Genomic DNA, 24,729 nt, shown 5'->3' on the forward strand with positions numbered 1-24,729 from the left:
GATTGAGGCTGTTTTTTGAGAAAGGGAATGACATGACCCAGGCTAAACACAATGGAGATCTCATAACTCATGAGGCTTACCCAGAGCACAATTACTGCTGATTGAAGTGATTACAGAGATGTGCTTTAGGGAGATTTATTTGGCAGAACTGCAGAAAGTGGGTTGGAGTGCATCCAGACAAGAGGTAATGAGTATCTGGCAGTAGCAGGAAGAAGGCAAAGGAGATAGATGAGTTGGATATTAGAAACACTGCAGAAGAAGCTCAGAAAAGACTTGATGACAATTAGGGATAAAAGAGGGAATTAAGAGAATTCTATAGTTGTGAGTCTGACTTCCAGGGGTGGGAAATATGCCATGGTCTGAAATAGAGATATTAGGCAGGGAAGTTGGGTACAGGTTAATATACACTTTGGAATAGAAATCTGCAGCTCAAAAAGAAGGTAAAGTTGGGCAGAGGGATCTGGCAGTCTCCTGCATCTGAGAGAGAGGTGAAACACTTGGATGTAGATCAATTCATAAAAGAGTTAGCAGAGGGAAAAGATAAGGTAAAGGATAGGATCACGAATGTACTTTGGGTGCAGGAAGAGTATGTTTCCCTCAAGTGCAGGAAGGCTTCCTAGAGGAGATAGCAAATGTGAGACATTTCAGAAATAGTGGAAAGAATGCTTGACTGGTAAGAAGATGCTGGTTTAGTCCTACCTCTGTCACTTCCAAGGTATGTGAACTTAAGAGTCTTTTCCTGTGCTAGGCATCCGTTGTTTTTTTTTTTTTTCACCTATAAAATGGGGTCACTGAATATCATGATTAGAGAGACCCCTTTTAGCTCTGACAGTACATTTTCTTTTGATTACAGCTTGACTTCAATGTATGGCCAGGCTTTGGTTCAGCAGGGAGGGGTGAAAAACTTTCTAGGTCAAGGAACAGCACAGAAAAGGCAAAAAGGCAAATTTAAGGAATGAGAAATAAACCAATCTGGAACTAGTTCTTTTTCACAAATTGTGCTATCTAACCTAATGATGATTTGACAATTATGATTGATAATAATACATTGACTATGCTGTCAAAAGTGCTAGCTATTAAAAGGAAATATGTGTAATCAAGTTTTAATCAGTATTGTACTCCCTGCTAAAATCAGTACTAAAGGATAAGCACTGCCTTCCTTTTATTCACTCAGGAAAAGGAAAAGAATAGTCATCAAATGCCTACTTTGTTTCAGGTACTTTCATATATTTGACTAAAATGCAATTTCCATGAGGGTAAAATTTTCTCTTTAAGTCTGCTGTATTAACTGCTATATGACCAATACCTAGAGTAATGCCTAGTACATAGTTGGCACTCAATAAATATTCTTTGAATGATTTGGGGAAAATATATATATTATCTCATTTAATCCTTAAAACAATCTTACAAAAGAGGCATTAGTATTCTCATTATAAAGGAGGAAAAAGAATGGCTAAAACAAGTTACATAAATTTGTTCAATGTCATGCCAGGGTCAAACAGAATAGACTATAAGCTCCATATGGGCAGGGAATATGTCTATTTTCTTTTTTATGCTGTCCCCAGCAGTTAGCCCAGTATCTAGGTTACAGAAGCATTCAATAAATATATGTTTTATTGAAGTATTTACAATGTTGTATTAGTTTCTGGTATACAGCAAAGTGGTTCAGACACACACAAGTGCACCCACATATATATATATATTTTTTTCAGATTCTTTTCTATTATAGGTTATTATAAGATATTGAATATAGGTCCCTGTGCTATATAGTAGGTCCCTGTTGTTTTATATATTGTACTGTATATATCTTTCGGGACTTCCCTGGTGGCTCAGATGGTAAAGCGTCTGCCTACAATGCGGGAGACCTGGGTTCGATCCCTGGGTCGGGAAGATCTCCTGGAGAAGGAAATGGCAACCCACTCCAGTATTCTTGCCGGGAAAATCCCATGGATGGAGGAGTCTGGTGGGCTACAGTTCATGGGGTCGCAAAGAGTCGGACACGACTGAGTGACTTCACTCACTCACTCGTATGTCTTTTGAATAAGAGGAAGCAACAAGCAGACACATATAAATGCTGGTCATTTTGCCTTACACCAGCCACATCATCACCAAAACTCAAAATAATAATTGAATCTCAAGAATTCATCAATTGGCCTCATGTTGTTGGCTTAAACATTCTGTGATTTTTTAAATTTATTTATTTTAATTGGAGGCTAATTAATTTACAATATTGGTTTTGCCATACATCAACATTTATTAAGTCTCACTTGTACACACTAATAGTTTTCTTTCAGTCCTTTTAACCTGTAGATAGAATCTCAATGTCTTCTTTTTAGAGAATGCTTTATACTAAGAGTCAGCAAACTTTTTTCTATAAACAGGTAGTAAATATTTTAAACTTTGAGGGCCATATGTTCTCCAAAGGAAATACTCAACTTTGCCATTGTGGTTTAAATGCAACATGTAGATCAATGAACATGGCTGTGTTCTAATAAAACTTTATAAAAACAGGTGGCAGACCAGATTTTGCCGCAGACTATAGTTTACCAATCCCTGCTCTATGAAAGTACTTTCATAGAGTACTTATGCCATCTCTTGCCTTTCTAGGACTTCTCTAACACTGTGTCAACTGTGAGGCTTCTCCTATCCTTGATATATTAATACATGACAAGACTAACCCAATTTTAATGAGTTTTAACAGTTTAACCCCTTCCATTTATTTTTTAATGTAATTTTTATTAACATTAAAAACATTTTGTATTGAGGGCTTCTCTGGTGGCTCAGATGGTAAAGAATCAATCTAGGAAATCCCATGGACAGAGGAACCTGGTGGACTATAGTCCATGGGGTCACAAAGAGTCAGACACGACTGAGTGACTAAGACTTTTCACTTTGCCAATTAACAATGTTGTGATAGTTTCAGATGAACAGTGAAGGGATATATTCCCTTCCATTTAATTGTAGATGGCAGGGCTATAATCACAACAGAGAAAGATCAAATAGGGAGGTTGGCAGGTGGCATAAAGCCCCCAAATATGATAGGTCATTTTACTAATCATGTTGGTGTAAGATCTGAACATCATGTGTGCAGGGAAAAAAAAAACTAGAATTTTTTTTTTTTTTTTTCTGATCAATGTACCTAGAGTTGATCAGGTAAAAACAAGCTCACAAGTAACTATACTCATAAGGGACTGGACACAATCTCATACGTCAACTTAGGTAACCATGAAAACTATCAAGTGAACCAATTACATACATTCTCTACTCCCCTACATCAGGATGTGTAAAAAAAATTCTTAGTCTTTCTTATGTACTATAAAGTGTACCAGGTGCTGGGGACACAACAATGAATATGGAGCAGCTCCTCCTCTCATGGTTCTTCTAGTCTAGGGGTCAGTACATTTTTTCTCTATAAAGAGAGTAATAATAAATATATTTTAGGATTTTCAGGTCATAGAGTTTCTGTCACAACTACTGAGTTGTGCCATCATAGTATAAAAGTAGTTACAGACAATATGTAAATGAATAGGCATGGTTCTGTTCCAATAAAGCTTTATGTATGGACAAAGAAATGTGGGTTTCATATGATTTTCACATGTTATGAAAGCCTATTTGTCTTGTTTCTTTCCCCCAACCATTTAAAAATACATCTTAAAAAACACTCTTAGTAACAGGCTATTCCAAAACAGGTGGTGGGCTGTAGTTTGCCAATTCCTGCTCTGCTCTAATTGAGAGGATAAATGTAGAAACAGATCACTTCAACACAATGTGATAAAAGCTACTAGAGTTCTATGGGGACCAGAGAAAGTCTACCTAACAATAGAAGGCCAAAGAAAGTACCCTAGAAATGTCTCCAGAGATAAATCTTAAAGATTAATATGAAGGCGTTAACTAAGGAAAGAAAGGGGAAAGTATGCTCCAAGCAGAAATCATAGAAAGATCAGAGTCACAGAGATGACAAATAGCATGAAATTCTTGGGGAATGGTATTACTCTAACACAAAAGACAAGTGTCAGATGAAGTTGCAGGTATGGGTAGGGAAGAAGATATACAATGCCTTCTTTACCATGCCTCCGAGTCACCGACAAGTTTCCAGCAGGGGATAAATATAAATGAACCTGTATTTTAGATGTATTTCTGTGTCAAGACTTCGGCAGAAAAATCTGGGGAAGCCAAGAAGCTACTGAAATAGTCCAGGGGAGAGAAGATGAGGGCAAAGGTGGTGGAAATGGAGAGAGGATGATACATTCTACAAGTGTCTAAGAACAAGGAGCCAAAAATGACTCAGGTTTCTCACTTGGTTGGCTAGGTAAATCAAAGTACCACCACCAACTATTGGAAGGGGAGAGGATTTTATAAGGTAAAAATGAATTCAGATTTATACGCATCGCCTTTCAATCTTCTGTTGGGTTTTCCTGGGGAAATTTTTACCAGGTTGCCATGCATCTGAACTTTGAGGAGAGATCAAAACAAGAGCTATAGTTGTGAGCAAAGAGGTGGATATTTAAACCATGAATGAATGTAATTCAGTTCACTTCAGTCGCTCAGTTTTGTCTGACTCTTTGTGACCCCATGAATTGCAGCACGCTAGGCCTCCGTGTCCATCATCAACTCCCAGAGTCCACCCAAACCCATGTCCATTGAGTCGGTGATGCCATCCAACCATCTCGTTCTCTGTCGTCCCCTTCTCCTCTTGCCCTCAATCTTTCCCAACATCAGGGTCTTTTCAAATGACTGAGCTCTTCGCACCAGGTGGCCAAAGTATTGGAGTTTCAGCTTCAACATCAGTCCTTCCAATGAACACTCAGGACTGATCTCCTTTAGGAGGGACTTGTTGGATCTCCTTGCATTCCAAGGGACTCTTAAGAGTCTTCTCCAACACCACAGTTCAAAAGCATCAATTCTTCAGTGCTCAGCTTTCTTTATAGTCCAACTCTCACATCCATATATGACCACTGGAAAAACTATAGCCTTGACTAGACGGACCTTTGTTGGCAAAGTAATGTCTCTGCTTTTTACTATGCTGTCTAGGTTGGTTATAACTTTCCTTCCAAGGAGTAAGTGTCTTTTAATTTCATGGCTGCAATCACCATCTGCAGTGATTTTGGAGCCCAAAAAAATAAAGTCAGTCACAGTTTCCACTGTTTCCCCATCTATTTCCCATGAAGTGATGGGACCAGATGCCATCATCTTCATTTTCTGAATGCTCAGCTTTAACCCATCTTTTTCACTCTCCTCTCTCACTTTCATCAAGAGGCTCTTTAGTTCCTTTTCACTTTCTGCCATAAGGCTGGTATTATCTGCATATCTGAGGTTATTGATATTTCTCCGGGCAATCTTGATTCCAGCTTGTGTTCCTCCAGCCCAGAGATTCTCATGATGTACTCTGCATAGAAGTAAAATAAGCAGGGTGACAATATACAGCCTTGACATACTCCTTTTGCTATTGGGAACCAGTCTGTTGTTCCATGTCCAGTTCTATCTGTTGCTTCCTGACCTGCATATAGGTTTCTCAAGAGGCAGGTCAGGTGGTCTGGTATTCCATCTCTTTCAGAATTTTCCACAGTTTATTGTGATCCACACAGTCAAAGGCTTTAGCATAGTCAATAAAGCAGAAATAGATGTTAATCTGGAACTCTCTTGCTTTTCTGATGATCCAGCAGATGTTGGCAATTTGATCTCTGGTTCCTCTGCCTTTTCCAAAACCAGCTTGAACATCAGGAAGTTCACGGTTCACGTATTGCTGAAGCCTGGCTTGGAGAATTTTGAGCATTACTTTACTCGCATGTGAGATGAGTGCAATTGTGTGGTAGTTTGAGCATTCTTTGGCATTGCCTTTCTTTGGGATTGGAATGAAAACTGACCTTTTCCAGTCCTGTGGCCACTGCTGAGTTTTCCAAATTTGCTGGCATGCTGAGTACAACACTTTCACAGCATCATCCTTCAGGATTTGAAATAGCTCAACTGGAATTCCATCACCTCCACTAACTTTGTTCATAGTGATGCTTCCTAAGGCCCACTTGACTTCACATTCCAGGATGTGTGGCTCTAGGTGAGTGATCACACCACCATGATTATCTGGGTTGTGAAGATCTTTTTTTGTATAGTTCTTCTGTGTATTCTTGCCACCTCTTCTTAATATCTTCTGCTTCTGTTAGGTCCAGACCATTTCTGTCCTTTATTGAGCCCATCTTTGCATGAAATGTTCCCTTGGTATCTCTAATTTTCTGGAAGAGATTTATAGTCTTTCCCATTCTATTGTTTTCCTCTATTTCTTTGCACTGATTGCTAAGGAAGGCTTTCTTATCTCTCCTTGCTATTCGTTGGCACTCTGCATTCAAATGGGTATATCTTTCCTTTTCTCCATTGCTTTTCACTTCCCTTCTTTTCACAGCTATTTGTTAGGCCTCCTCAGACAGCCACTTTGCTTTTTTGCATTTCTTCTTCTTGGGGATGGTCTTGATTCCTATCTCCTGTACAATGTCATGAACCTACATCCATAGTTCATCAGGTATTCTGTCTATCAGATCTAGTCCCTTAAATCTATTTGTCACTTCCACTGTATAGTCATAAGGGATTGGGTTTTGGTCATACCTGAATGGTCTAGTGGTTTTCTCCACTTTCTTCAATTTCAGTCTGAATTTGGCAATAAGGAGTTCATGATCCGAGCCACAGTCAGCTCCTGGTCTTGTTTTTGTTGACTGTATAGAGCTTCTCCAGCTTTGGCTGCAAAGAATATAATCAATCTGATTTCGGTGTTGACCATCTGGTGATGTTCATGTGTAGAGCCTTCTCTTGTGTTGCTGGAAGAGGGTGTTTGCTATGACCAGTGCGTTCTCTTGGCAGAACTCTATTAGACTTTTCCCTGCTTCATTCTGTACTCCAAGGCCAAATTTGTTACTCCAGGTGTTTCTTGACTTCCTACTTTTGCATTCCATTCCCCTATAATGGAAAAGACATCTTTTTTGGGTGTTAGTTCTAGAAGGTCTTGCAGTTGCTCACATTAAATGAGTAGAGAAGTAGAGTCATAATGGTGATCAAAAGGAGGCTAATAGAATAGGAGAAAATGATATTTGAGGCCTTGATGATATTGAAGAGCAGCAGTAAAGAGAATGGAGTATGTGAAAGCTAGGAGGAGATACGGTTGTTATCAGAGACTTGAATTTAGACTTTCTCAACTGATTCCTGAGAATTAAGAGTTAAGGCCTCCAGGCAGTTGTTCAGTAGGTCTATGGTAGTGCCCAATAATTTTCATTTCTAAAAAGTTACTAAGTGACCAGTAAGAACCACAGCCCTGAAGAATCCACTGTATGCAATGAATTAACATTTCTCTTATGCATCTAGCACTCTCCTAGTCATGTGCCATCCTTGGGAAAATTGAAATAAAGTCACTCAACTTATCTTTCCTCTGTGATTCAGATAAGAAATTCCACTGGAGAAAGACTGGAACGTGTCAGGATTCAATGAATGAGTCACAAGACTCTAGCCTAGGTTAGATATTTAATAAATATCTGTTGACTGCTTTCAGTCATTGGCACAGTCCATGGTACAGTTGGGGGACTGAGCTGCTGGTATAGAAGAGTTTATTATCTCTGAAGTTAAGATCAAGGACCCATAAGACTAAAGTTTGTGATTCTCTATAAGAACAATAAAATATTTCAGCATGACAGCAGAAACTGGGAACAAATGTACACCCATGGCTGATTCATGTCAATATATGGCAAAACTACTACAATATTATACAATAATTCCCCTCCAATTAAAATAAATTAATTAATTTAAAAAAAGAAACTGGGGTAGAGAAGATGATGGTGAAGCAGGTGCCAAAGTATAAAATGGAAGTGGGATAATAACCTGCAGGCAGACAGATAACATCTGTAAGGAAATGAACATAATGAAGCTTGTTTGCTTGCTTGAATTTCCTCTTTTTTTTCAGATTTTATTTTATTTTTTTACATTATTTTTATATTAAATTTTGATTTTATTTTACTTTACAATGCTGTATTGGCTTTGCCATACATTGACATGAATCTGCCATGGGTGTACATGAGTTCCCAATCCTGAATTTGCTTGAATTTCAAAAGAAGTTTTGCAGGAGGGTAGAGGAATAATGGTTTAGAAGTTGTCTGTGGAGAGCAGGCCTAAACGAGACCATATGTATATACTGTCCATTCAAATTGTGTCTTCAGTTCAGTTCAGTTCAGTCACTCAGTCGTGTCCGACTCTTTGCGACCCCATGAATCACAGCACGCCAGGCCTCCCTGTCCATCATCACCTCCTGGAGTTCACTCAAACTTATGACAATCGAGTCAGTGATGCCTTCCAGGCATCTCATCCTCTGTTGTCCCCTTCTCCTCCTGCCCTCAGTCCCTCCCAGCATCAGAGTCTTTTCCAATGAGTCAACTCTTTGCATCAGGTGGCCAAAGTACTAGAGTTTCAGCTTATCATTCCTTCCAAAGAACACTCAGGGCTGATCTCCTTTAGAATGGACTGGTTGGATCTCCTTGCATTCCAAGGGACTCTCAAGAATCTTCTCCAACACTGCAGTGCAAAAGCATCAATTTTTTGGCGCTCAGCTTTCTTCACAGTCCAGCTCTCACATCCATACATGACCACTGGAAAACCATAGCCTTGACTAGACAGAACTTTGTTGGCAAAGTAATATCTCTGCTTTTCAATATGCAATCTATGTTGATCATAACTTTTCTTCCAAGGAGTAAGTGTCTTTTAATTTCATGGCTGCAGTCACCATCTGCAGTGATTTTGGAGCCCAAGAAAATAAAGTCTGACACTGTTTCCCCATTTATCTCTCATGAAGGGATGGGACCAGACCTTATCATTTAATATTACAATAGTGCCCTGAGACATTACCCATGTGATAACTATGTGTTTTCTCTTTCTGTACAGTTTTGTAATTTCCAGCATATACAACCTCTTTCTTTCACACATATTTTGTATTAAAGTCATTTCTCCTCATAGCTCCTTATTGTTGTGATCTAGTGTTAATTTCAACAGAATGGGAAAGACTAGAGATCTCTTCAAGAAAATTAAAGATACCAAGGGAACATTTCATGCAAAGATCAGCTCAATAAAGGACAGAAATGGTATGGACCTAACAGAACCAGAAGATATTAGGAAGAGGTGGCAAGAATACACAGAGCTATACAAAAAAGATCTTCATGACCAATATAATTATGATGGTATGATCACTCACCTAAAACCAGACATCCTGGAATGTGAAGTCAAGTGGGCCATAGGAAGCATCACTACGAACAAAACTAGCAAAGGTAATGGAATTCCAGTTGACCTATTTCAAATCCTGAAAGATGATGCTGTGTAAGTGCTGCACTCAATATGCCAGCAAATATGGAAAACTCAGCAGTGGCCACAGGACTGGAAAAGGTCAGTTTTCATTCCAATCCCAAAGAAAGGCAATGCCAAAGAATGCTCAAACTACCACACAATTGCACTCATCTCACATGCGAGTAAAGTAATGCTCAAAATTCTCCAAGCCAGGCTTCAGCAATATGTGAACCATGAACTCCCTTGATGTTCAAGCTGGTTTTGGAAAAGGCAGAGGAACCAGAGATCAAATTGCCAACATCTGCTGGATCATGGAAAAAGCAAGAGAGTTCCAGATAAACATCTATTTCTGCTTTATTGACTATGCCAAAGCCTTTGACTGTGTGGATCACAATAAACTGTGGAACATTCTGAAAGAGATGGGAATACCAGACCACCTGACCTGCCTCTTGAGAAACCTATATGCAGGTCAGGAAGCAACAGATAGAACTGGACATGGAACAACAGACTGGTTCCCAATAGGAAAAGGAGTACGTCAAGGCTGTATATTGTCACCCTGCTTATTTAACTTATATGCAGAGTACATCATGAGAAATGCTGGGCTGGAAGAAGCACAAGCTGGAATCAAGATTGCCAGGAGAAATATCAATAACCTCAGATATGCAGATGACACAACCCTTATGGCAGAAAGTGAAGAGGAACTAAAAAGCCTCATGATGAGAGTGAAAGAGGAGAGTGAAAAAGTTGGCTTAAAGCTCAACATTCAGAAAACGAAGATCATGGCATCTGGTCCCATCACTTCATGGGAAATAGATGGGGAAACAGTGGAAACAGTGTCAGACTTTATTTTTTTGGGCTCCAAAAATCACTGCAGATGGTGATTGCAACAATGAAATTAAAAGACACTTACTCCTTGGAAGAAAAGTTATGACCAACCTAGATAGCATATTGAAAAGCAGACATTACTTTGCCAACAAAGGTCCATCTAGTCAAGGCTATGGTTTTTCCAGTGGTCATGTATGGATGTGAGAGTTGGACTGTGAAGAACGCTGAGCGCCAAACAATTGATGCTTTTCAACTGTGGTGTTGGAGAAGACTCCTGAGAGTCCCTTGGAGTGCAAGGAGATCCAACTAGTCTATTCTAAAGGAGATCAGGCCTGGGTGTTCTTCGGAAGGAATGATGCTAAGGCTGATACTCCAGTACTTTGGCCACCTGATGCAAAGAGTTGACTCATTGGAAAAGACTCTGATGGTGGGAGGGATTAGGGGCAGGAGTAAAGGGGACGACAGAGCATGAGATGGCTGGATGGTATCACCGACTCGATGGACGTGAGTCTGAGTGAACTCCTGGTGATGGACAGGGAGGCCTGGTGTGCTGCAATTCATGGGTTCGCCAAGAGTCGGACACAACTGAGCGACTGAACTGAACTAAACTGAGTGTTAGTTTCAAATTAAATTTGTGCTTCTTTGGCTTATCTTTTGAACTTTGAATAACACCTTAAAATTTCCTCATCAATATTAAATAAAAATGTTTACTACATGTTTATCTATCACTATGAGAGTTAAGATTTTACCTTTTCAAAGATTATCTTTTAACAATTGCAATATATTTTTATTGTCCAACATTACTGATTTGATAGAATTTCATTCATAGGTTTTGCATCAGAATTCACAAACTGGATAGAATGTTCTTTTTGGAGCAATTTATCAAGCATTAGTATCAGAGTGATGCTACCTTCAAAACCAATGTGAATAACTACAAGATTTTCAATTGTATAACATTGCTATAGAATTGAATTTGGGTATTCCTAGAAAGCTTGAAGGAACTCACTGATAAATACATCTGACCTTAAGTGTTTTTAGAAGTTTCTCTTTGATAATTGTCTTCAATGTTTCTACAATTATAGGTCTATTTAGTTTACAACTTTTCAATAATGCTTATAATTTAATATTTTATTAGATCTTTTTAATTTCTCTAAGATTTTCAAATTTATAGTGGTTCAATTTAATAGTGTCCTATGATTTAAGAAATACTTTGTATTTCTTGTTATAGTCCATTTATAATTTAAATTTTTATTTATAATTTATCTTGTTTTCTTGATTAAATTTGCTAGAGGCTTATCTACTTAATTCATCCCCCCACTAAAAAACCTTACTCCTTGGCTTTGTATTATATTGGATTCTTAGTAATGTGATTTCATTTATTTTTAATAATGAAATATTTAAGGTTATGAATTTACTTCTGAACCTGGCTCTGAAAGATTTAATAAGTCATGATCTAATTTTTGTTATTTTTTATTAGTCTGTCAGAGTTTCTTTGAGTTAATACTTGCATATAAATGTGTTCTGAAATATTTATGTAGTTGAAGACTTCTGTTTATTTATTTTTTAATTAAATTAATTTATTTTAATTGGAGGCCAAATACTTTACAATATTATAGTGGTTTTTGCTATAAAATGACATGAATCAGCCATGGGTGTACATGTGTTCCCCATCCTAAATGCCCTCCCATCTCTCTCCTGATCCCATCCCTCTAGGTCATCCCAGTGCACCAGCCCCAAGCACCCCATCTCATGCATCAAACCTGGACTAGCAATGTTTCACATATGATAATATTCATGTTTCAATGATATTCTCTCACATCATCCCACCCTCGCCTTCTCCCACAGAGTCCAAAAGACTGTTCTATACATCTGTGCTTCTTTTGCATATAGGGTTATCGTTACCATCTTTTTACATTCCATATATATGCATTAGTATACTGTATTGGTGTTTTTCTTTCTGACTTCCATCACTCCACATAACAGGCTCCAGTTTCATCCACCACATTAGAACTGATTTAAATGTATTCTTTTTAATGGCTAATACTCCATTGTGTATATGTACCACAGCTTTCTTATCCATTCATCTCCTGATGGACATCTAGGTTGCTTCCATGTCCTGGCTATTATAAACAGTGCTGTGATGAACATTGGGGTACACGTGTCTCTTTCAATTCTGGTTTCCTCAGTGTATATGCCCAGCACTGGGATTGCTGGGTCATATGGCAATTCTATTTCCAGTATTTAAGAAATCTCCACACTGTTCTCCATAGTGGCTGTGCTAGTTTATATTCCCACCAACAGTGTAAGAGGGTTCCCTTTTCTCCACACCCTCTCCAGCATTTATTGTTTGTAGATTTTTGGATAGCAGCCATTCTGACCGGCGTGAGATGGTACCACATTGTGGTTTTGATTTGCGTTTCTCTGATAATGAGTGATGTTGAGCATCTTTTCGTGTGTTTGTTAGCCATCTGTATGTCTTCTTTGGAGAAATGTCTGTTTAGTTCTCTGGCCCATTTTTTGATTGGGTCGTTTATTTTTCTGGAATTGAGCTGTAGGAGTTCCTTGTATATTTTTGAGATTAATTCTTTGTCAGTTGCTTCGTTTGCTATTATTTTCTCCCATTCTGAAGGCTGTCTTTTCACCTTCCTTATAGTTTCCTTCGTTGTGCAAAATCTTTTAAATTTAATTAGGTCCCATTTGTTTATTTTTGCTTTTATTTCCATTACTCTGGGAGGTGGGTCATAGAGGATCCTGCTGTGATTTATGTTGGGGACTGTTTTGCCTATGTTTTCCTCTAGGAGTTTTATAGTTTCTGGTCTTACATTTAGATCTTTAATCCATTTTGAGTTTATTTTTGTGTATGGTGTTACAAAGTGTTCTAGTTTCATTTTTTTACAAGTGGTTGACCAGTTTTCCAAGCACCACTTGTTAAAGAAATTGTCTTTTCTCTGTTGTATATTCTTGCCTCCTTTGTCAAAGATAAGGTGTCCATAGGTACGTGGATTTATCCTGGGCTTTCTATTTTGTTCCATTGATCTATAGTTCTCTCTTTGTGCCAGTACCATACTGTCTTGATGACTGTAGCTTTGTAGCAGAGCCTGAAGTCAGGCAGGTTGATTCCTCCAGTTCCATTCTTCTTTCTCAAGATTGCTTTGGCTATTCCAGGTTTTTGTATTTCCATACAAATTGTGAAATTATTTGATCTAGTTCTCTAAAAAATACCATTGGTAGCTTGATAGAGATTGCATTGAATCTATAGATTCCTTTGGCAAGTATTTTCACTAAACGACTCTTCCAATCCAGGAACATGGTATATTTCTCCATCTATTTGTGTCCTCTTTGATTTCTTTCATCAGTGTTTTATAGTTTTCTATATATAGGTCTTTTGTTTCTTTAGGTAGATATCTTCCTAAGTATTTTATTCTTTTTGTTGCAATGGTGAATGGAATTGTTTCCTTAATTTCTCTGTTTTCTCATTGTTAGTGTATAGGAATGCAAGGGATTTCTCTGTGTTAATTTTATATCCTTCAATTTTAGTATATTCATTGATTAGCTCTAGTAATTTTCTGGTGGAGTCTTTAGGGTTTTCTATGTAGAGAATCATGTCATCTGCCAACAGTGAGAGTTTTACTTCTTTTCCAATCTAGATTCCTTTTACTTCCTTTTCTGCTCTGATTGCTGTGGCGAAAACTTCCAAAACTATGTTGAATAGTAGAGGTGAAAGTGGGCACCCTTGTCTTGTTCCTGACTTTAGGGGAAATGCTTTCAGTTTTTCACCATTGAGGATATTGTTTGCTGTGGGTTTGTCATATATAGATTTTATTATGTTGAGGTATGTTCCTTCTATGCCTGCTTACTGGAGGGTTTTTATCATAAATGGAAGTTGACTTTTGTCAAAGGCTTTCTCTGCATCTATTGAAATAATCATATGGTTTTTATCTTTCAATTTGTTAATGTAGTATATTACATTGATTGATTTGTAGATATTGAAGAATCCTTGTATCCCTGGGATAAAGCCCACTTGGTCATGATGTATGACCTTTTTAATATGTTGTTGGATTCTGTTTGCTAGAATTTTGTTAAGAATTTTTGCATCTATGATCATCAGTGATGTTGGCCTGTAGTTTTCTTTTTTTGCGGCATCTTTTTCAGGTTTTAGTATTAGGGTGATGGTGGCCTCATAGAATGAGTTTGGAAGTTTATCTTCCTATGCAATTTTCTGGAAGAGTTTGAGTAGGATAGGTGTTATGTCTTCTCTAAATTTTTGGTAGAATTGAAGCCGTCTTGTCTGGGCTTTTGTTTGCTGGAAGATTTCTGATTACAGTTTCAATTTCTGTGCTTGTGATGGGTTTGTTAAGATTATCTATTTCTTCCTGGTTCAGTTTTGGAAAGTTATACTTTTCTAAGAATTTGTCCATTTCTTCCCAAGTTGTCCATTTTATTGGCATATAGTTGCTGATAGTAGTCTCTTAGGATCCTTTGTATTTCTGTATTGTCTGTTGTGATTTCTCCATTTTCATTTCTAATTTTATTGATTTGATTCTTCTCCCTTTGTTTCTTGATGAGTCTGGCTAATGGTGTGTCAATTTTATTTATCTTCTCGAAGAACCAGCTTTTACCTTTGTTGATGTTTGCTATGGTCTCTTTTGTTTCTTTTTTTTTTTTTTTTTTTTGAACTTATTCTTTTTTTTTTTAGTATTAAGTTTTTTATTTTTTTAATTTTAAAATCTTTAATTCTTACATGTGTTCCCAAACATGAACCCCCCCTCCCACCTCCCTCCCCATAACATCTCTGTGGGTCATTTTGCATTTATTTCTGCCCTAATTTTTAAGATTTCTTTCCTTCTACTAACCCTGGAGTTCTTCATTTCTTCCTTTGCTAGTTGCTTTAGGTGTAGAGTTAGGTTATTTATTTGATTTTTTCTTGTTTCTTGAGGTAAGCCTGTATCACTATGAACCTTCCCCTTTGCACTGCTTTTACAGTGTCCCATAGGTTTTGGGTTGTTGCATTTTCATTTTCATTCATTTCTATGCGTATTTTGATTTCTTTTTTGATTTCTTCTGTGATTTTTTTGGTTATTCAGAAGCATGTTATTTAGCCTCCATATGTTCACATTTTTAATATATTTTTCCTGTAATTGAGATCTAATCTTACTGCATTGTTGTCAGAAAAGATGCTTGGAATGATTTCAATTTTTTTGAATTTACCAAAGCTAGATTTATGGCCCAGAATGTGATTGAACCGGGAGAAGGATTTGTGTACACTTTAGAAAAAGATGCAATTCATTGTTTTGGGGTGAAATATCCTATAGATATTAATTAGGTCCAATGGTCCATTGTATCATTTAAAGTTTGTGTTTCCTTGTTAATTTTCTATTTAGTTGACCTATCCATAGGTGTGAATGGGGTATTAAAGTCTCCCACTATTATTGTGTTATTGTTAATTTCCCCTTTTAAACTTGTTAGCATTTGCCTTACATATTGTGGTGCTCCTATGTTGGGTGCTTATATATTTATAATTGTTATATCTTCTTCTTGGATTGATTCTTTGATCATTATGTAGTGTCCTTTTTTGTCTCTTTTCACGGCCTTTATTTTGAACTCTATTTTATCTGATATGAGTATTGCTACTCCTGCTTTCTTTTGGTTGCCATTTGCCTGGAATATCTTTTTCCAGCCCTTCACTTTCAGTCTGTATGTGTCTCCTTTTTTTGAGGTGGGTCTCTTGTAGGCAGCATATACAGGGGTCTTGTTTTTGTATCCATTCAGCCAGTCTTTGTCTTTTCGTTGGGGCATTCAACCCATTTACATTTAAGGTAATTATTGGTAAGTCTGATCCCATTGCCATTTACTTTCTTGTTTTGGGTTTGAGTTTATAAACCTTTTCTGTGTTTCCTGTCTAGAGAAGATCCTTTAGCATTTGTTGGAGAGCTGGTTGGTTGGTCCTGAATTCTCTCAGCTTTTGCTTGTCTGTAAAGCTTTTGATTTCTCCTACATATTTGAATGAGACCCTTGCTGGGTACAGTAATCTGGGTTGTAGGTTTTTCTCTTTCATCACTGTAAGTATGTCCTGCCATTCCCTTCTGGCTTGAACAGTTTCTATTGAAAGATCAGCTGTTATCCTTATGGGAATCCCCTTGTGTGTTATTTGTTGTTGTTCCCTTGCTGCTTTTAATATTTGTTCTTTGTGTTTGATCTTTGTTAATTTGATTAATATGTGTCTTGGGGTGTTTTGCCTTGGGTTTATCCTGTTTGGGACTCTCTGGGTTTCTTGGACTTGGGTGACTATTTCCTTCCCCATTTTAGGGAAGTTTTCAGCTATTATCTCAAGTATTTTCTCATGGCCTTTCTTTTTGTCTTCTTCCTCTGGGATTCCTGTGATTCAAATATTGGGGCATTTCACATTGTCCCAGAGGTCCCTGAGGTTGTCCTCATGTCTTTTAATTCTTTTTTCCTCTCTACTTCATTTATTTCTACCACTCTATCTTCTACCTCACTTATCCTATCTTCTGCCTCTGTTTTTCTACTGTTGATTCCCTCCAGAGTGGTTTTTCATCTCATTTGTTGCATTATTCATTATTGATTGACTCTGTTTTATTTCTTCTAGGTCCTTGTTACACATTTCTTGCATCTTTTCAATCCTTGTCTCCTGGCTATTCATCTGTAACTCCACTTTGTTTTCAAGATTTTGGGTCATTTTTACTATCATTATTCTGAATTCTTTTCAGGTAGACTCCCTATCTCCTCCTCTTTTGTTTGGTTTGGTGGGCATTTATCATGTTTCTTTACCTGCTGAGTATTTCTCTGCCTTTTCATCTCGTTTAGATTGCTGTGTCTGGGGTGGCTTTTCTGTATTCTGGCAGTTTGTCATTCCTCTTTATTGTGGAGGTTCCTCCCTGTGGGTTGCATTGGACGAGTAGCTTGTCAAGGTTTCCTGGTTAGGGAAGTTTGCATCGGTGTTCTGGTGGGTGGAACTGGATCTCTTCTCTCTGGAGTGCAATGAAGTGTCCTGTAGTGAGTTTTGAGATGTCTATGGGTTTGGTGTGACTTTGGGCAGCCTATATATTGAAGCTCAGGCCTATGTTCCTGTGTTGCTGGAGAATTTGCATGGTATGTCTTGCTCTGGAACTTGTTGGCTCTTGGTGGCTCTTGGTTTCAGTGTAAGTATGGAGGCTTTTGGATAAGCTCTTATCAATTAATGTTCCCTGGAGTCAGGAGTTCTCTGGTGTTCTCAGGATTTGGACTTAAGCCTCCTGCCTCTGTTTTCAGTCTTATTCTTACCGTAGCCTCAAGACTTCTCCATCTATACAGCACTGATGATAAAACATCTAGGTTAATGGTGAAAAGGGTCTCCACAGTGAGGGACATCCAGAGAGGTATAAAGAGTTACATGGAGAAGAGAAGAGGGAGGAGGGTGATAGCAGTGACCAGGAGGAAAAAAGAGGGAATCAAAAGAGGGGGAGAACAATCTAGGCAGTAATCAATTCCCTATGTGCTCTTCACATTCTGGAACCCTGAGAGATGTTTATGGAGTTACATAGGGAAGAGAAGAGGGAGGAAGGAGATACAGGTGACCAGGTGGAGAAAAGTAGGAATCAAAAGGAGAGAGACAGATCTAGCCAGTAATCTGTTCCCTAAGTATTCTCCACAGCCCAGAACACACAAAGAGATTCACATTGTTGGGTAGAGAAGAGAAGGGGGAAGGAGGAGATAGAGGTGACCTGGGCGAGAAAAGGAGAGTCAAAAGGAGGAGAGAGTAATCAATCCAGTAATGACACTCATAAGTAGAAATGGGTACTGAAGATTGAATTCTTAAAGGTACAAAATCCAAATTGCAAATACCAAAATGCAAAGGTTAAAAATCTAGCATAGAGGTTAGCTTCAAAGATACACTATTAGAAAAACAAAGCAAAATCACTAAAATTATTAAAACTATATATGAAGTTTGCTTTAAAAATAGGGTTTTTTTGCAAGGGAATAGTAGGTTATAAAAATGAAAATTAAAGGATTAATAGAGGACTTAAAAGTAAAAAAATTTTTTTAATTAAAAAATTATAATAGTAAAAATATATCTAGGAATTTCTGTAGAGCTGTTGAGGGCAGTATGGGGTCAGTTCAGTTTCAGATAGTTCCTCGTTCCATCGTATACTTCTCAAGATCTATAGGCCCCTTCCAATGTATTCGGTGCTAACTAACTACAGGGTATTAATCTGTTGCTCTTGTCCCTTCCAAAGTGGTTCCCTCTGTTTATTTTGGCTTCTTTTGTTTGCAGGTCTCTTCAGTGTCTAATTTCTACCCTGACACACGGGGGCGAAGGTGGTCACTTATTTAGGCTCACTTGTTCAGTTGTGCTGTGAGGAGGGAGGAACACTGGAAACAAATATCACTGGCATGTGTGGGGAGTGCTCACAGTGTCTTGGCTGCACTGGGTTTGCCCGACTCACTGCGTATGTGCTTTCCCAGACTACACTGCTCAGTCTCCAGGTTGCTCTGCAGGGGATCTTTCTGAGGTGGGCCCTGGGATGCGGGCACTTCCCAGGTCTAAGCCGCTCAGGTTCAGGTTCTCGGGTACTCCACAAAGGTGAAGACTCGATTGGGCCTGGGTTTTGTGCCCTTCCCAGGTCCAAGCAGCTCAAGCGACCAGGTGCTTGGCAAGCGCACTCTCCTCCAGGTTGGGGGGTGCATCTTATCACCTCCCCTGTCCCAGCTGCTCAGTTTTCTGGGTGCACAGCAGGTGCACCTTCTTAGGTGTGCCATGTGTCTCTTCTGGGGAGCTGATCTCTGGCTGTGACCCTCCCAGCAGATATCAACCATCCAGAATCCCAGGTCTTGGTTAGTAACTGGGAGCCTGATCGCAGTTTGGTAGAGGATGCCGTCTCTGGGGCCGAGATTGCCCCTTTCCAGCTCTGGCTGCCCCCGCCCCCGATGCCTCCCTGCCTCTGGCGGGGGATGGGCTGGTCCACAGCCAGCTAGCTCTCCTCTGGTATTCGCTCAGTCCTTTGTTCTGAGAGCTGGCCGGCAGTGCCTTAGGTTAGGGCTTTTCCTGGGATAGTTCTCTCTCTCTCTCTCTCTCTCTTTTTTTCCCCTCTCTCTGACTGTCCCAGAGTTTGGGTTGCTATCTCACGTTAGCTCCCTCAGATTGCCCTCAGGGTATTCAGGCCCCATCTTTACCCTAAGCAATGCAGCCTGCACCTCCCTGTCCAGCCCCCGCTTGCTGGTGGTAGACTCAAGCGTCTGGGCTACTTCTCTGCTGGTAGTTGCCATTAGGCACGTAATCTGTGGGTTTTATTTATTTCTTTATTTTTTCCTCACAGTTATATTACCCTCTGAGATTCCAAAACTCCCCACAGACTCGCCGGTGAGAGGGTTTCCTGGTGTTTGGAAACTTCTCCTCTTCCCTTCCCGAGATGGGTCTCCATCCCTAACTCTTTTGCCTCTCTTTTTGTCTTTTATATTTAGTCCTACCTCCTTTCAAAGAGAATGGGCTGCCTTTCTGGGTGCCTGATGACCTCTGCCAGCATTCAGAAGTTGTTTTGTGGAATTTGCTCAGCGTTCAAATGTTCTTTTGATGAATTTGTGGGGGAGAAAGTGGTCTCCCCGTCCTATTCCTCTGCCATCTCAGGACCACCTCCAAGACTTCTGTTTAAATCTGTTTTCAAGTTTATAAAAGTTTTACAGTATCATCACAGAACAGAGAAAGTGTGATTTCTACTTGTGAGAATTTGCAAAGGTTTTCTTTGTGGCATATCATATGATCATTTTTAAATGTTATCAGAATATTTGAAAACACTGTCCATAAAATATAATTTTTGACATTAATTTGGCCTTGTGAATTATGGTTTTAAAGTTCTTGAAATATATTTAGGTCTACTTTATCTGTTATAGCTAAATTATGTTAAAGTCTCCCATGTAGACATTTTTATAATTTTTCTTCTTGTTTTGCAGGTTATTTTCTTCACATATTTAGGTACTTCTTTGTTTTTTTTCCAAAAAAATGGTTCATGAATACAAATCCTTAACATAGCTTGTATTTTCTATCAATGTAAAATGAAATCTCTTGGGACAATTATGATTATATAGTTATTGGTCTTGTTTTTTCCTTAAATATATAAGTGACATGATTAGATGTCTATTTGGAGAATGGAATGATTGGAAGAAGGTAAGACTAAAGGATGAGAATCCAGTGAGAAGACTATTACAATGGTCCAGATAAGAAATGGGACTTCGGTGGTAGCTCAGCTGGTAAAGAATCTGCCCACAATGCAGGAGACCTTGGTTCAATTCCTGGGGCAGGAAGGTCCCCTGCAGAAAGGATAGGCTACCCACTCCAGTATCCTTGGGCTTCCCTCGTGGCTCAGGTGGTAAAGAATCTGCCTGCAATGCAGGAGACCTGGGTCCAATCCCTGGGTTGGGAAGATCCCCTGGAGAAGGGCATCACAACCCCCTCCAGTATTCTTGCCTGGAGAATCCCCATGGACAGAGGAGCCTGGCAGGCTACAGTCCATGGGGTCGCAAAGAGTCAGACATGACTGAGTGACTAAGCCAGCACAGATAATAAATAATGAACAACTGGATTAAGTTAAGAGCTACAGAGAGGCTTCCAGCAAGTAGAATACTCAAGACTTGGTATAACTTGAATTGAAGTGGGTTGAGGCAAGAGAGGAGCACTGAGGGCAACACCTAGATTTCTGACTTAGTTAACCATTATCTAAAATGCAATATAGGAGGAAGAGCTGGGCTGGCTTTTCAGAATAAGCCACTTACTAAAGTTCCTCCTTTATATTCATCCCCCAAACTCACGTCTGGACCTAAAGCTCAGTGCTGAATCTTTGTCAGTTGATTGATTTACTCAAACAAAGACTTTCCACCTTAGTATAAAATACTAGGCTAAATATTAAATTTCAAGGAGATATTTCATTTATGTGCCAAGAGCTCTTTCATAAATTAGAAGAATAACTTCGACTAAGGAAAAGAAGGAATAAATGTCCTATACCATCCCCACGGTAGTACATAGGTGAAAGTGAAGTTTTCCACAAGAGGGCAGCATCACCTAATAAATTATGTTACTGACTGCTTCTTCCAACAGGGGTTGAAAGGAGGAGGCTCAAAGGATAGAAAATGTAGGCTTAGGGAGCCATAGGACCTGCCACACCTTGAAAACCAAAGTGAAGTAAGTAAAGTGGCTAAGTCGTGTCCGACTCTTTGCGACCCCATGGGCTGTAGCCTACCAGGCTCCTCTGTCCATGGGATTTTCCAGGCAACAGTCCTGGAGTGGAATGCCATTTCCTTCTCCAAGGTCCCACCATTTCCAAGGCCATAATTTTAGCCACTCCTAAGTGACTAGCAGTGGCAGATGTCACCACAGCAGGTGGAATGAGGACATAAAACTCATCAATGGAGGATAAGTGATTGACACACCTGAAAACTCTCATTCTTATGACTGGATCAGAAGCCACTGCTGCAGATAGATCATGTCTATACTCCTTCTAAGTGTTGATATCTCTGTATAACCAGTATTTCACAAAGGTCTTTATTTCCTGTCAGATCTTTTTATTCCTAAGAGTTTCCCAGCAAATCTTGTCTCTGAAGGTTAGTTTGCAAAGCACAATAAAGTTTGTTGCTTTCCTTATTTCATAATGGTGGTTGGTTACTCCAATTATGCTTCCTTTATACCCTAGGGAAAGGAGTGGGACTGAAGTTCAGAGAACCCATTATGATAAAGGCATTTTACATAAATTGCTTCATTTAATCATCACAATAATGCTATTACATAGGAACTATTATTTCCCATATGACAGAACTAGGAAACAGCATACATGTGTCTGTCTGACTCCAAAATGACACAGAGGGGGAAGCAGAGGATGGGACTAACTGAGAGAGTAGCATTGAAAGATATACATTACCATAAGTCAAATAGATAATCAGCAGGAATTTGCTGTATGATGCATGCAGCTCAAACCTGATGCTCTGTAGCAAACTAGAGGGCTGGGATGGGGTGGGGGTGGGGGAGGTTCAAGAGGGAGGGAACATATGTGTACTTATAGCTGATTCATGTTGTTGTATGGCAGAAACCAACACAATATTGTAAAGCAATTATACTCTAATTAAAAATAAATTAAAAAAAAACTTTCAAAATCACCAAGCTGCTCCTTCAAGAAGCCTTATTTAAAACCTAAATCATGACCTCTCCAAGACAGTCGGTGACAGTGTGTCTACTGTATAAGACATTATTTTACATTTCTTACCTAGGTACATGGACATGCATATATGCTAAGCTGCTTCAGCAACTTTTGTCGCTCTTTGTGACCTCATGGACTGTAGCCCATCAGGTTCCTCTGTCCATGAAATTCCAGGCAAGAACATTGGAGTGGGTTGCCATGCTCTCTTGCAAGGGATCATCCCGACCCAGGGATTGAACCTGCATCTCTTATGTCTCCTGCACTGGCCAGCAGGTTTTTACCACTAGTGCCACCAGGTACACGGGCAGGCATGGCTTAATCTTAAGGACCAGCAGGTTTTAATAATATAATAAATCAGTGGGATCCTATATATTTTCATCCTTACTAACTGAGATCATTTGGACATAGAGCAGGAGAAAAAATGGAGGAAATCAAAAATGGCTTGGTTTACTAAGTGTATGGTGGTCCCAGTCACTGAGATCAGGAGCTTGTGAGAAGATGATGATGTATTAGGTTTTGAGCATGTTTTGTGTGAAATGCTTCTGAGAAATCTAAGTATAAATGTCCAGTAGGAAGTTGGCCACAAGGGTCTGGGGCATAAGAGACATGGTTATCAACATATAGATATGATAGTTGAAACTTGGGGATCAGGTGAGACTTTTCCATGGTATATTAATGAAAATAGAAAGGGTAGAACTAGGGGAAACACTGGCATTTAAAAGGGATGGGCAGAGGAAGAGCAGGTGGTAGAGGAACCTCATTTAGAAAATGAACAGAGAGGTAGAAAAAGGAAAGCAATAGAATATCTTGAAAGCAAGAAAGAAAAGTTTTACAAAGAAGGGCATAATCCAGAGCAACAATATCACATTCCATATGTAAGTCATATACAATGAAGACTGGAAATAACCCATTGACTTTGACAACTAGGAGGTTTCATATATATATACATACATACATACATGTATGTGTGTGTGTGCATGTGTGTGTATATATAGAGAAAGAAAGAGAGAAGTTTCAGTGGACTTCTGGGGGTCAAATTCAGACTGCAGTGGGTGGAAAGCTAAATGGTAAGTAAGAGGAAACAGTGAGTATAGACTCTCCTTCTGGATATGAATTAAGAGACTGGATATGAATTAAAAGAAGATGGGGCAGAAGCCAGAAGGGGAAGTATGACTGCAGGAACACACTTAAAATTTTTTTCTAATAAAAATAATTAAGATGGAAAAGCTTGGGGACATGTATAAGACAAAGGAAACTAACAGAAGGGGAGAAGTATGAACTCCAATAATACAAAACAAATATACAGCAGCAAAATGAAAGGGAGACCAATGGAAACCTCACCAATAGGCAGATGCTTTGACAACAATAGAATGACTGACTGTCCTTACTTTCCTCCTCCTTATGCCACTCTACTTACCTGGAAAGCTTTTCCTCTCCTGATGGTTTCTTATCAAATTCTACCCATCTTTTAGCTAAGATTCCACCTTCTCAATGAAATCTTACTCTAATCATCTCTTCTGAAGTGCCTTTTCTTTCTCTTGAACTCTTAACAGCAATTTCGGTCAACAATTCATTTGACAATCACTCTCACCCTGTGGAATCTCCTTTGTGGCTTTCTTTAAAAATGTATTGCTAATTAATTTGTTATATGTGTGTCTTTTCTACCCTGTTAGACTGCACACTCCTCAAGGGCAGACTTCTTATCTTAGAGTTTGCCACAGCCTCCAAAGGGCCTACCATGCTGGGACTAGGGTCTCTTTAAATATATGTTTCAGCAGCGGCAGCCTCGTGTGAAGGAGTAGATGGAAAAACAGTAGGTTAGGCAGGCCCTTGGTGTGTAATGAGTCATTTAGTTCTCTCAAAGGCAAATAAGGATTCTTAAGTCCTATAGAGGTAAAATAAATTTATCCAAGATAACATGGGTAGCATGTGACAGTGCTAGGATTTGAACCAAAGGCCCTTTCTCTTATGCCATTCTGCTTCAGTTGTCTGCAAAATTCTGTTCATGTGAAACACCTCTTTCCTTGATATTGATAGACATACCTCTATTGAGGCTTTATTACCAACCAATCAGTTTCAGTGACCGCTGTACCTTACAGCCAATCTCCCTGTACCTTACCTCCTGACAATCAGCTTGAGGGTACGGAAGGAGCCTTTGATGAGGATGAGAGCCTCTTGGCGGGAGCCGTACAATGGAGTGCCATTGATATTCACCAGCTCATCACCAGTCCTCATCTTCTGGGACAAGGCTGCCTTGCCGCCATCTTCAATCTGTATTGTAGAGAACAAAACAGAAAGCAGGTGGTGAGGTGACTCCTTCCCCGAAATTTTACTTCCTGGCTCCTGCCAACCTCTGAGCCAAAAGAAGTCCTGGGGGATGACACCAAGATGCTCGAAAGGACAGCTAAGAAGCTGGTCACAG

At 39.2% G+C, this 24,729-nt stretch overlaps 1 protein-coding gene across 1 annotated transcript in view; it reads right to left on the reverse strand.

Annotated features, from left to right (window-relative positions):
* SHROOM4 (shroom family member 4) overlaps positions 1–24,729 on the reverse strand; it is a 253,160-nt gene that overhangs the window by 110,702 nt on the left and 117,729 nt on the right. Inside the window, exon 2 of the mRNA XM_052663021.1 lies at positions 24,427–24,578. Coding sequence (XP_052518981.1) covers positions 24,427–24,578 — 152 coding nt within the window. The remainder of the gene's footprint in view (positions 1–24,426; positions 24,579–24,729) is intronic.

The sequence above is a fragment of the Budorcas taxicolor genome, chromosome X (assembly GCF_023091745.1).
Source record: "Budorcas taxicolor isolate Tak-1 chromosome X, Takin1.1, whole genome shotgun sequence".
In the NCBI taxonomy this organism is placed as follows: domain Eukaryota; kingdom Metazoa; phylum Chordata; class Mammalia; order Artiodactyla; family Bovidae; genus Budorcas; species Budorcas taxicolor.